The following is a 13,628-nucleotide window of genomic DNA, read 5'->3' as shown; positions in this document are numbered from 1 at the left end:
AGAACTGCTTACAGTGGTTTTCTCACTAAAAGAGACATGTTCTTGCTCTTAGAAGTCATCCAGTAACAGCAATCACAGCATATTTTATTTCAGACTAAGTCCTTGACAAACAGCCACAGTGAATTGTCTTCCTCTCCACCAACTTAGTTTTACCTGAAAACACCAATTAAAAAACTTAAAGAAAACTCAGTGTCCATTTTTCAGCACATCCAGTATTTCCCTGCTGCTTGAAGATCCTACAACAATGCCCCTGCATGACACATACACAAAAAGGACTCTCTCCAACTTGTAAAATTACATGTTGAAAGTTTATTGTCCTATTAAACTACATCTGAATTAAATCGTTATTTAAATATACTACCATATATTGAAACAGTGAAGCAAACCCATGATTATACTTATGGATTGCCACACATGCACAGAGTAACACAGTATGTTGCTTTTCTCCAACCTACTTCAATTTTTGAAGCTTACTCAAGAGTCATTTCAGCATGAGTTTCCCAGCCAACACTCATCCTTCACAATATAAATTGAGATAAAGTATTAAAGGTATTATTACTCCACAATAGAAATGCCAAGTCTTAGCGCACGTAAAAGATAATCCGAATTTGTTACTCAGAAAATTAACATCTTCCTTCATTCAGCCAACACCTAACCTATCATTAGAGAAGTAGTGAGTACCTGGTAGAGAAAACCTGTCTAGTAAAAGAGACAACCCCTTCAAAAGTCTAGGTTTTAAAAGTTTGGCAAGGTACCAATTTTTATGATGACAGGGTCTCTTGTTGAAATGTATTAGTAAGCAGAATCTGTTTATGAAGTTTCTGAAACAGTCCAGAAGGATTCTCACAGGACAATGCTTTGATATACAGACTGAAATTTACAGTGGTGAAGTTTTTCTGGCTTACAAGTAACATTAAAGATGCTCAACCACCAGTACTACCATAAGCTTAAGTTATTCTCTGCTGTTAACCCTATCACTCCTCTGCTTGTGTTGATTGTCATCAGTATTGACTGTACTCACTTGAGTAAAAAAACAGCTCAGGAAAAGCCCATGTAAAAGCTAACAGCAACCATTACAGGGGAATGCAGATTTTAAGAACAGACTACACACAATCAAGAGCACAACTGCACTTCTAAAGGTGGTGTCGACTCTGAAAACTAACTCATGAGAATAATGCCGTATGAAGGTACATCCAAACTTGCACACAGCATGACATACACAGGAAAGATTAAGATATTTTGAGAACAAGCTGTGTACAGGAAAACTGAACATCACTACTGTTCAATTCAAAGCCTGCCCAAAAGGATCAGATAAAGTACACTTGCTATACCTCACAGGAATGAACCTTCTGTAGAACCAAGTACATCCACATATTTTTAGAGAATTTAACTTCTCAAAGTGACTTTGATTTAGTTTCTCAGTAGTCTGTATACCTGGAAAAACTGCAGCAAACACTCTTTTTCTGATGTCTTAACTAAAAATACACTCTTAATGTTTACTGGAATTTGTGCAGTAACTTCATGCACTTCTCATCTACATGAGAAATTAAATCAACAGTGAGAACTTCAAAACATATCTTTAGAACTCACGAAATATCCTCACAGTTTCAATTTGCTTAGTTTGATGACAGAAGAGCTGTCAGCACCTCCAATCCCTAGTCAGTAAAAGGGATTACTGCAAAGGCTGAGGAAGGAAAACTTTCTAGAAAGTGAAAAGATGAAATATATTTAAGTGTTTTTTCATTGTACTCTTAAGAAAGACCCTTTCATGTTGACTAGGTAAGTAATCTATGGTCTACAACAAACATGTTACCAAAAGAGAGAGATTAACCATGACTACTGCATAAATCCACAAAAGCACCTTCATTGCAGCAGAATACTTTTCCACTCTGGCTAATAACACAAAAAGATTTTGAGGTGTGGCTCTGAATATAGTATGGGATAGGGATAATTACTTCCTAAAAAGACAAGGAAATCAAGTAAATGGATTAAATCTAATAATTTGCCACCTTTTGGCAAATACATAGAATTGCAAAGCCTGCAGTTACGAAATGATGGAGTCAGTGCTCAGTGCGATTTGTCATGAACAATCCCTATCCTTCACATTAAACTGTTTCATACATACAAATACACACAGGTTGATGTGATTTTACACCTGTTGTAAAAAGTCTCAGCCCACCCATTACATACATATTCTGCATTAATTTTTCTCAATGTATGTTTCTACTTACTGTCTCCAACACTGTATAGTACTTACAGAACAATCTTGAACACTAAGTAATCCAACCTCGTGATTAATATCTATGAATACTAAAAAATCTGAAAAAGTCCAATGAAAAAAGCTGTTATCAGCCAAGCTGTGGCAACTACACAAGGGTCTAGAAATAAACAAGAAATATATAGCATAATGATGATAATACTTTCAATGTCATTTGAAAGCAGGGAGCCAAGAGGTAAGAACCAGATAATACTAACCTACTGTGCAACTCTAGAAAGCATTGAACAGAGATATGAAAAGCTGAAACTTCAAAAGCTAATTTCAAAAGACTGAATTTTTACAGCTGTACAAGTGTGGCAGATTACAGAGGGAAAGATTTCACATGAAAATTAGTTACATGTGTTTTTCCTCACGAGTGAGAAAAAGAGAACCACAAAGAGCGTATCTTATTTTATATTTAACCACTTGTTACAAAATAGCAGCAGTAGAATCTTTCTGTAGAACACAATTGTCTTTTCCTTTAAAGGTATCCTAGGAATACAGTGATACTGCAGAAGTGAATTAAATACTAACACTTCCCCGGCTTTATTGAACTCCGCTCTTAAAAGATAGTATCTTAAGAGACTTTGTCCAAGATTAAGTTCCTCTAATATCCTACGGGATTCCAGAAATAAAGTTACGTGAATTGTTTCACAATTTGGCTGACTACACAGCTGAACATAATTTAAATGACAGCTTGTTGACAGATACTAGTGTAAGTTTTGATTACAATAAGTTACTTAGGGTTATAATATTGTGTGATTTATGCTGGTTGCCTAGCTCTACACTTACTTAGCATCAATAGCTAGATTTGCTGAAGCCTTAGGCCACAAAAATTAATCTCAGTAACTTTCCTAGTAGTCAGTACAGTGCTGTGTTTTGTCTTTTTAGTATGAGAAAAATTATACCAGACTGACGTTTTGGTCGTTGCTAATTTTATTTTAAACCGGAGAGATTTCAGTTCCCCATGTTCTGCTCACGAGTGCAGGTGCAAAAGAAGTCTAAACCAGAAGATAAGGAGGCTGCAACCACAACAGAGACTACAAATCAACAAAGTAAGAGCAGTCAACCATCTGCCTGTCTGGACTCAGAATAAGAATCTAATAAGGTGTCAGAAGCCCTCAGACAAAAAACCAACAACATTGGAGTAGAAGACACATGAACAGCAAACGAACTGTGTGTGAGGGACAGGTGTATAGTTCACAAGAATATAGTTGCCCAGGGATTTCTTTGTTTGGGTTCCCCCCTCTGGAGGCACTCAGCTTGAGCTGACTCTGCTGCTATAACTATCAATTAAATTATTTCTTTTATAAGATCTGATGCCTGAGCCTCTGCTGCAGGAAACCAAGGGTCAAGCCTGAAGAAGGATGAAGCATGCCCAAGTGCAAGAATGTGTGTGTGCAAATCCATGAATGGTGTATGAATGCCCAGGCAGTGGCTACTCCTTTAATAAACTTTCACATCTCATAAACCACCATCATTAAAGATCCAAAACAGCTCAAGGCTTTCAGCATATTTACATCTACCTCACCAATCCCTTTTTTGTTCTAAGAGCTGTACAGTTAAAATTACTTCGCATTAAATAAAGGATTATTTTTTAAAAAGTCAGTTTACTGACATTTGGCTTTAATACATTACAAATCACAAGTAGCTAATACACAAGTTTGCTTAAGTGACTGACTTCCAAAAAAAGCAAAATCAGCCTTTGAATTTAAACCATTTGGAACACTAAACGCACTCCAGGACAAATGGGAATAATTTATACAGTAGGTCTAAAAACATCTCATTACAGTCATTTATGGCATGCGTTTCAGCAACTGCCATTGCAAAATGAATGTGTTGTAAACAAATACATTGTACACAAAGTAACCTGGTACACAAGTATACTTGTCTGAGTACTTAATTACTTTAGTACCTCACACATAAGCACTCTCTGCACACTCATATGCTATCAAACAGCATCTTTTGTCTTTCAGGCTTTCTGATGCTCCTCAATTCATCACTAGTGATGTAAAATTGTTTGTTAGTGGTGTAAAATTGTTTGGGTTTTGACTGTTGTTTTGGTTTTAGTTTGGGGTTTTATTCCTTTTTCTTCAGATTCAATACAATTTTCTTATTTTACAGTTTACTGCCATTTTTAATTCATTCTTTTAGTATAGTCTCATCCAAATACATTTATGGTGCTCTAAACAATTACTTCTTTGTAGTTAGAAGAGACAAAATTTCCAATATTGATGTCACAAATACAGTAAGATATAAATATACTATCATTGCACTATAGATGGCTATATTACCCTTAAAATAATGAACTAAACCAGCTACTCACAACTCTTAAGATAACAGTCTTATTTCTGTTATTGTACTTCACACTATCAAAAAAACCTTTTCCTTTATATAGCTAATAATGCATTGAAAAAGTGTTTCAGCACTGAGGTTACAAATTTGAGTATTTTACAGCAGATATTTTCTGGCTATTATTTATTCCGTAGTAAGACACAGCAGTAGTCAGACAACCACTGAGGCTGATATCCACTAGTAATTTAGTTCAGTTATTGAAATGGAGGTTTATTTAAAGTTTTTAGATATCTTTTTCTTTTCCACCTGCATGGTAACTGAACTGCGGGATTTTCCTTTACATGTAGCTATTTAGCCTTGATCAAAGTCTTAATCCTTCAATGTACACTTCATTAATGAACTGCAGTATTATAAATATCTAATCTTACATGAAGGATTAACAAGATCAGATTAACACAGAAGGGGATATTTTCCTGTTAACATACTAAGTAAAGATGTCAGGGAAAACAAAACCCAAACAAATGTATCTGAAGGGCATACTTGCCCATATAGTTATACACTAAAAATTTACAAAATGTACAAAATGATTTATTGGAAATATTTTCCTACAGCTATGCTGTAGTTTGGAATAAAATTTGGCTTCAGGAAGAAAAAGTATTTTGATAAAATCTAATAGCAACTTTGAGACTTTAAAAAGAGCTACAGTTTACTGTTGTAAAAATCTGAGATCCACAGACTAAATGCTGATAAAAATATGTCCCAAATGAAGAAATTTAAGATGAGAGCCAAGTTTGCCACGATTAGATGGCATTTCATTTCTTAAGCAATAAAAAGCTTGTACATGCACACAACACTGCACGAGACCATGCTAAGAATGAAACAAAACCAACCTTGCTGTTAGGCCTCGGTGAAAGCTGTCTCAAAATAAATAAAAAAATAAGGTTTCAAAAAAGTGACAACTAGAATTAGCTTTCATTACCATTTTGGTTTTCTAGTAATAGAATCAGCTATAACTGAAGTCAGTAAATTAAAATTTGCTGAAGTACTAAGATATCTTTCAGAACTCTCCGGAATATGTTAATCATTACAAAAAAACCTGCTTGATGTACACACAAAAACACAGCTATAAACCTGACTGAAGCTTTACTTGGAATAAACATAAAAAAGCTTAAGGCACAAAAGGAAAGCAGGGGCTATAACTTTTCCATGATATCCAACTTTAAATTGGGCTGAACTGCTCCACAGGCACTCTGTGTAAAAATTGTTTTAAATCTATTAAGATCACAACCTATTTCTACAGTGATGCAAAGTTACATATGAAAATATACCTACCATACACACTAAGTCAATTTAATGTGTTGGTTATTAAAACTAAGTGTTGGTTTCTCCTTTGAAGTCAATTTAACTATACTATTAATTTGTAATCACAAATCTACTGATTACAAGTAGAAGTGTGAATTTGGTTGACAGCACAGAAGGAAAAAGAAAATCAGGATTTACTCACCAAGGAGGAATCCCTGTGACACCACATTCCATCCTATAAAGGAAGTGAAAGTGCTCTTCCCTTCGGTCTGATTTACAAGAAAGAAAGAAAGAGAAGTTTGTAATGTTGCTACACTATGCACTGCTGTGGAAAGGAGAAAGGAGTATTTGATCTGAGATTTTTCTATAGAAAATACTGAATGCACCTGCCTTTTTCTGGTTGGTAGAAAGCCACACACTTTGATGAATGGGCTCACTACTTTCTTAATGAACTTAACCAGATAAGGAGGAAGTTTGTGTTTAACAGCCATAGCCCTTAGTGAAAAAATAGGCTAGGGTGTAAGTGTGCAACAGAGGTTCAAATTTCATAACCTGATAATATGAACAAAGAAATAATGTCCATAATAAGAATGCCAGGGTATTTGTTTTGGTTTGTTTGCAGTTTTCTTTCTGAGGTGGTTTCCTTCTACAGCTTCTTTCTTGAAGCAATGCTGTTCTATTTATTTCCTACTGAAAAGCATAAATCTCTGGTTATACAGGGCAGGGCTAGAGGAATTTTAAGAGATACATATAATACAATTGAAGCTAATGATGTTATTGCTGACAGGACTTAAATTTACTTACTTCTTTCAGGGAGAAGTGAGAAGAGTAAAAGAAAAAACCAACACATTTATAATCATAATCTATTTCCACATGGAGTAAGCGTAAAGATCTTGTCGCTCTATTTTCACATATAAGAAAATTCAAAATCCACTTCTGTATTTTCTTGAGAAAACTAAAATTTGGAGGGAAAAAAAAGGCTCATTTTTGTAACAAGTCCTTACTTGCTTTGTGGACAAGATGTAAAATTCTTTAAAGTGTAATTACACTGGGACTCCTGTCAAGAGTTTTACTAACATGGTATTTTAGCTATCTTAAGATGGTCTTTTAAAAAATAATGTCAAAGACCTTTTCCACATTCTCAAAGGAGTTTTTATTGGTGTGCAACATGTTTTCAAGAAGAACAAGAAGTTATCTCAATACAAGTGTTTTAAAGCAAGCAGAGATATTAATCTGCCCAGAATCTGCTGGTCTGAGTGATAAATAAAAAAAATGTGTCTGAATCATAAAACAAAACAGGTAGAGTTAGTTTTAGGAACCTATCATCAAGGACTGTAACACTGAAGAGAACTCCATCTGGTCCACTTCTCTCTCTACCTCTGATTTAATGTGCTTTTATGTTGTCACAGAATATTTTAATAAAATGAGAGTAATATATAAAATTCAAAGAGAATAATTTGGCTAAGTTCATTCTGAGACTTGGAAGAATATAGAGCACATAATTTCTGGGGTTTTTTTTGTAATTTTGGACGATGTAATTTAATTTTGTGAAGCGTTTGTCAACTATTTTTTAAAACACCCCACTATTTAACGAGCATAGCAGTAATGAGGTTGCACCTGCCAAAACCACCACAGCCTGATGATTCAGTCTCTGCCAGTTTGACCACAGCAGTCTAACCAGCAGTTTGTTTTACCTCAGTGTCAGAATCTCGGCTTCTTCCGACTGAAGTTTTCAAAGTTTAGAATCTCTCTAAAATAGCTATGTTAACACCAATGTAGCTCTGACAATTACACAGAACTAAATTTACACAAAAGGGATCAAGTGATGAGGAATGATGACTTTGCAGTCAAATAGAAGCACTGACACTGTCTAGGCTAAAAAAAGGAAACAAATTTATTTAAGATACATTATTCTTTGTTCCCTTCCAGACCTCTGTAAAACACAATATTAAAACATGCAGGAGAGGCTATAAAGTGCTCTCCCTACATTTAAGCACTGCACACAATTCCATAACCAGGAATTAGCCCATCTTACATAGAATGTGGTTTTACTGTTTTAAAGAAAGAATGGCTAATGTAACCCTTCTCTACACTGAAAAGAGAAGAAAGAGTTATGAGGAAGTAAATGAACTGAAGAGCACTCTGGAAGGGAGATGGAACACTCACTGCTCAATCACTTCACTGAGATGTTGAGGAAAAATTCAAGATGAAGGGAGGAGCACTTTTATTTACTACACAGAATGGAATATGATGTGGCAGGTCCAACTAGCAACTAGTCATGTCTCTCAACACTTGACATTTGCGAGGAAGAGCAAGCTAAAAATAAACAGCCACCTGCTTTGTAAGCACCTTTTGTAATTACAGATGTTTTACCTGTTGAACTTTATCTTCTTACAAACACAAAAATATATTTCCTGAGCAATAAGAAAATCCCAGATTTTTTTTTTGACAAAACAAATCAAATCAGCCTAACTAGAAAAACAACAAAAATCCCCCAAAAGCCACGTGCAGGTTCTGAATATGTGGAAATAATAATCATTAAAGCTAAAGAAGTTCCAGTTACAGACTATAAAAATCAATTGTGAACCTTTCAGTAAAAAGCCACCAACTTTAAAATGTTAATGAAATAGATAAAGCATCAAGTAGTTAAAAAGTAAAGAGATTCTAGGGAAATAAATTCCATAAACATTTGAACAAATAGTGACAAAGGAAACTGCTTCAGGAGCTGTTATAAAAACAAAGCCTTCTTCACTCAAGTTTAACTCAGTTTCACTGCATCTTACCTGATAACACTTCAAATGTAGTCAAGGTGGATAGGTTAAACTGGATTCTATCCTGACTCATGCACTAAAAATACTGTTAAGCAAGCAGACTATGTTTTAATATTGCAGTGGGGTGTGTGTGTGTGGTACTTTCAATATTGCTTTTTTCGGTACACTGAGCAATGTCTAAAACCAGCAACTGGCATTTAAAATTTTTAACTACCATTTCAAAAGAGCAGAAAAATTGTTTGTCAGAAGCAAAGCTGAGTTTATAAGTGAGGAAGAATGCCTTTTAAACAAAAGTATTAAGACCCAAATAATAAGTTAAAAGCCATTACTCCAATTTTAGTATTTTAGCAGTAGCATCCGTACACGTATTTACAAATAGGCACAAAATTTGACTTGTCATCAGGTTAAAGTTAAATAACTGACGTATTTTTTTTTGCACAGCTAAGAAAACGTAATGAAAGTCCGAGGTGCAGCTCAAAATTAACAATACAATAAGACTGCCACCTAGTGTCTATGTTAAGCATCACCCACGTACAAACATTTAAACCTAAGACTATCATTTAAAATATCTTCTCATGCAACTACACTAGCATTTGCTCTAATCAGAACATTCTAAACTACGCATCTAAAAGCACTGCACATATAAAATACTACTCACAATACAAATGTGAGCAACAATTTAAAAAAAAAATCAGCTACCACAGATTAACTGCAAGTTTGAGGACATTTCAGCATGAAAAACTTGAAGTCCTTATTTATTCAAGGAAAAATTACAACATCAATATAAATACTTCTTTTCTTTTAGGCTATGCTTAAGGATCTTATAATCAGCTTTACTGTGAAGTAACAACTTCATGAAGAAAAATTAATTCCATCCAATTTTTGATGCCTGCATCAATAAGGCAAACAAAAAATCCTATATACCAGCAACTTCTTAGTATTGAAATGAACAAAAAAGCAAGGCATTAAGATCTAAAATGTCTTAATAATACTATGATTAGTTAGTCCCATCAAATTATTCTCTAAGACTCTCTGAAGGAAATAAATAAACATTTTATATAAACATCCTCTGGGCAAAAATTACCATGGAAATAAGAAAACTTTTGTTCTAAAAAAAATAATAAACAAACCTTTGCTTCAATATCAAAGAGTATATCTTAAGACATAAGCCAAGTCATTAACTTAAGATTAAGAAATCTTAAAACACTGTCCACGTAGATGCTAGTTAAAAGAACCAAACTACAGGCTAAGGATACATCTCTATCGTTTAATAACCTGAATACACCTAACTGGTGCTGTTATCAAACTGCTGTGTTGAAGGAAACGATGAAGGTGACCAGTGGCAAAGCTTGAAGGTCCCACACAAACCTTTGCCTTGGCTAGTTTAGACCAAAACTTCTTCACAGTGGAAGAAGCCATTAGTAATTTGTAACATTAAGCACACACATAGAGAAATATTATTTAAGGGTATCAACACCTTTCTCTCAAATCAACTTACCGTAAGCCATAGCAAGGCAAAGTGATGAACCGGAACATTGCCAGAAACACTCGCAAAGGAAGCAGGGTGAATATATACAGAAAAGCATCCAGGCACAGAAAGATTCCAAAAAACATCAGCTAAATTAAAAAAAAAAACAAACAGACGTTATAAAGAGTTACAAAAAGTTTATAAAGAATTATATTATTAAAAAAATACATTTACATAAGACTAATTAATCAAAGAAGCACAACATTTTCATGTGTTCAATCAGCTGAACTGTAAGAAAAATAACATTTTATGCACTCGAAAGACTATTCAGCAAAAATTCTGCACCACAAGATCCAAACAGCAAAGGCTTTTGCAGACTTTCATGGCTCACCAAACTCTAGTCTTTATTGAATAGATGAATTGCACTGGGATATAACCTTAGCTCGTTTTCCAGTGGTGACTTTCTTCTAAGCTTATGAAAGTTACTTTTTTTTTAACCTTAGGAAAAGAATGCAGAGCTGTGTGTACATGTACACAGCAATTTTCTGTCTGCCTCCTTTTTAATATACTCTTTGTAAACAAAATTTTTTTTTGCCTTTTTTTATTGCAATTAATTACAGCTATGGAAGTTGTCCTTCAGAGAATATCCACCTTTTTCATATAATGAAGAATACAAAGAGGAAAATGTCCAGTTGCCCTCAGTTTAAATGCTTTCTTTTTAATTTACAGAAAGAGTGAAAGCCATTTCATTATAGCCACAAGCCAAGCAACTCTGTGATAATTAACTAGACCTGAACTCTTCAATGAGAAAGCTCTTATATACCACATTCTCCCCACATGACATTCTTTATTTGCTCTTTGAATCTATCTAAGATTTACCTGAATGTGACTCTAGACATATGCTTTTATGCTTCTGTCACACCAGAAGCTAGTGTTTATCCTGCAAGGAAAATCACATAAAAAGGCAAGCCCAGCTGGCTACACAATTAAGACTAGCAACATCTAAGGAGGCTTAGATACACATGACAGATACATGTTTACATGTGGAAGTTGTATGTACTGCTGACGGGAAAGGAAGACACGGTGCTGGGGAAGGGGTGTTGCATGAAGTAAACCAAAGCACAATTACTTTATCTCCCACAATCACTCCGCCTTTCAAAATACCTTACCAACTTGTGCAACAGCTGGTTCAATGTCCAATGAGCTAATATCACCAACATGTGCCATTCTCTCACTGTTACTCCTCACACAGAGTTGTAACTTTGAAGACAATTGTATGGAGTGCACTCCAGCGCAGCTTTCTGCAAGCCACACAGGATGACTGACTCAGGCATAAGAGCACTGCTAGCACCTCTGAGCTGCTGCGTTCCCCTATAACACTATTTCTGGCAATTCTGCAGTCTGTGCTTCAATACCATCACAACATTAAGGTCTGCTCTTTGATATTCAGACAATCACCTCTGGTACCATTTTCTAAAATGTCAGCAGTTCTCATTCAAAGTTATCAGGAGCAAGTAGTTATTCATAATGGATGAATTTACACAACCAAGAACCGAGGATGATTGCAGCTGAACACAAATCTCCTCCTCAAGCCAAGCAAAATAAAATAGCTTATCAGTTTGCCCCTGGGTTCTTTGAATTCTTTGAGGGCATCTTTATAATCTAGAAAACCACTGCTTTTTCTTCTTGATTTATACAGACTTTTCTCTGCCTGAGTATGTAATCATGGTATTTCACATTCTATGAGCTTGGATTCATATTTGCAATTACTGTTTAAGGTAACTTTCCTAATTTTTTACTACATTGCACTTGCACACTTACATGGACCCGTTGAAATATAATCAGCACTGAACTTTCCATTCATTTCTGTAAACGTTATTCTTGCTGCTACATTCCAGATACTGAGGAGCTAAAAGAAAAGCTTACAAGGCTTAACTGTATTTTAGCAAGAGCAAAAAATTAAATTTTGAGACAAGTTTTCCCTCAAGACAGGAGGAACAGAGACTACCTCTTCATTTAGTATAAATAATCTACTACTACGAAAAGTTGCTACTGAAACTGCACAAAAAGCTAAGTCTAAGCAGCATTTGTTGTACAAACTATCCAGTTTCTCTAAATAAAAAGGGGTATTCAGAACCAAAAAAAAATTACACTTTTAACATCACACCCTACTCTAAAATTATGTACATATAATAACTGCATGCTAAAGAGCATGTCCTGAGATTAGGTTTTGATGAATTTACTCCAGCTTATTCTCACTCTATCCAATTAAGATTTTCATTCCTAGTCTGTAATTACAATATTAGGTGGTAAACAATAAAAGCCATTAAGAAAAGTCTCTTCTCCCTTTCCTAGTGTCTCACATGCTTTATTACAATTAAGCAGACCTGAATCACAGAGTCAAGAGATTCTTGCAATAGGTGATGATCTGTACACTATTCAGTTTGCTTTCCAGGTGCTCATCATCATACTTTTTCAATTTTTTCAATGACTAAGACTCAAACTGATATAGCTAGTATGTATACTAACTAGGACTAAACCTATGCAAAGAACTAACAATTTTGTAATCTCTCTCCAAAAGGTAAGTATTGCTCTTCAAATCTACCTGCTTATTGCCCAGTTTCATATTCTTGCATATTCGAAGTACAGATTTCCATGCAAAACCTATTAGTTTCATCATTTACAGCATCAACATAATTTTACAAAAGACGACTGTCCTTCAGTCATTCTTATGCACTGAAAGTTCCACTGGAACTCTATGGTGATGATATATTCTGTGGCTTTCAGACAGCATGCAATAGCCTACATAATTACAATGAAGATGATGCAGAACTGCTATATTGTTCAACTGAAACTCTACCATAACTGCAATATTCTACAACTAGAAAGGGTAAACAGCGAGGAAGTGAAGACACTACCTCTGGAGATGTTCAGAGCCCAGCTGGATCTGGTCCTGAGCAAACTGTTGCAGGTGACACAGCTTTAAGCAAAGGCTTAGATTAACTAATCTCCAGAGATTAATTCCAATCTCATTCAATCTGTGATATTTTGCAATAACTGACTAGGAATTTAATTTTGTAAAACCAGGTCTCATCATGGTCAAAGGGTGAACTAAATAATACTGAACCTGAGTGCTGCTAACAAACGGAATCCTACTATCTCTCCCTCCTCCACTGCTCTTCCATCTTTCTACCTCTGTCCCAAGCCATACAGTACCCCTTCTGCCCTTGTGAAGACTGTAGTCTCAAGAATATTGGCTAAGTAATTCAGCTCACTATCCTAGCAGAGAACAAACAGAGCAAGACAAGTGAAACATTCACTGCTGAATTATGAGCTGATTTAGCCCTTAGAATGGTCCAACAAGCACCGCAGCTCATGCAAAACCGGCAGCATGCATATGTTAGGAGGCTAAAGTGGGAGGAACAGTAAAACAAGAGTTTTATTTATCCCTACCACATAACTACCCCTAGACGTTTTGAGAATTGTAGCAATATTACTTTCAGTGTTATTGTTGCACTGCAGCCTAGCCAACCCT

The 13,628-nt window shown here is 35.2% G+C and overlaps 1 protein-coding gene across 1 annotated transcript in view; it reads right to left on the bottom strand.

The window, feature by feature from the left end:
• The window catches only part of TAPT1 (transmembrane anterior posterior transformation 1), a 43,581-nt gene that overhangs the window by 29,265 nt on the left and 688 nt on the right, over positions 1 to 13,628 (bottom strand). Inside the window, exons 2-3 of the mRNA XM_010003091.1 lie at positions 10,124 to 10,242; positions 5,443 to 5,466 (exon numbers count right to left, since the gene is read on the bottom strand). Of these exons, the coding sequence (XP_010001393.1) occupies positions 5,443 to 5,466; positions 10,124 to 10,242 (143 nt within the window). The remainder of the gene's footprint in view (positions 1 to 5,442; positions 5,467 to 10,123; positions 10,243 to 13,628) is intronic.

The sequence above is a fragment of the Chaetura pelagica genome, unplaced genomic scaffold (assembly GCF_000747805.2).
Source record: "Chaetura pelagica isolate M959 unplaced genomic scaffold, ChaPel_1.0 scaffold147, whole genome shotgun sequence".
In the NCBI taxonomy this organism is placed as follows: Eukaryota; Metazoa; Chordata; class Aves; order Apodiformes; family Apodidae; genus Chaetura; species Chaetura pelagica.
This window is presented reverse-complemented; position numbering and strand designations above follow the sequence as displayed.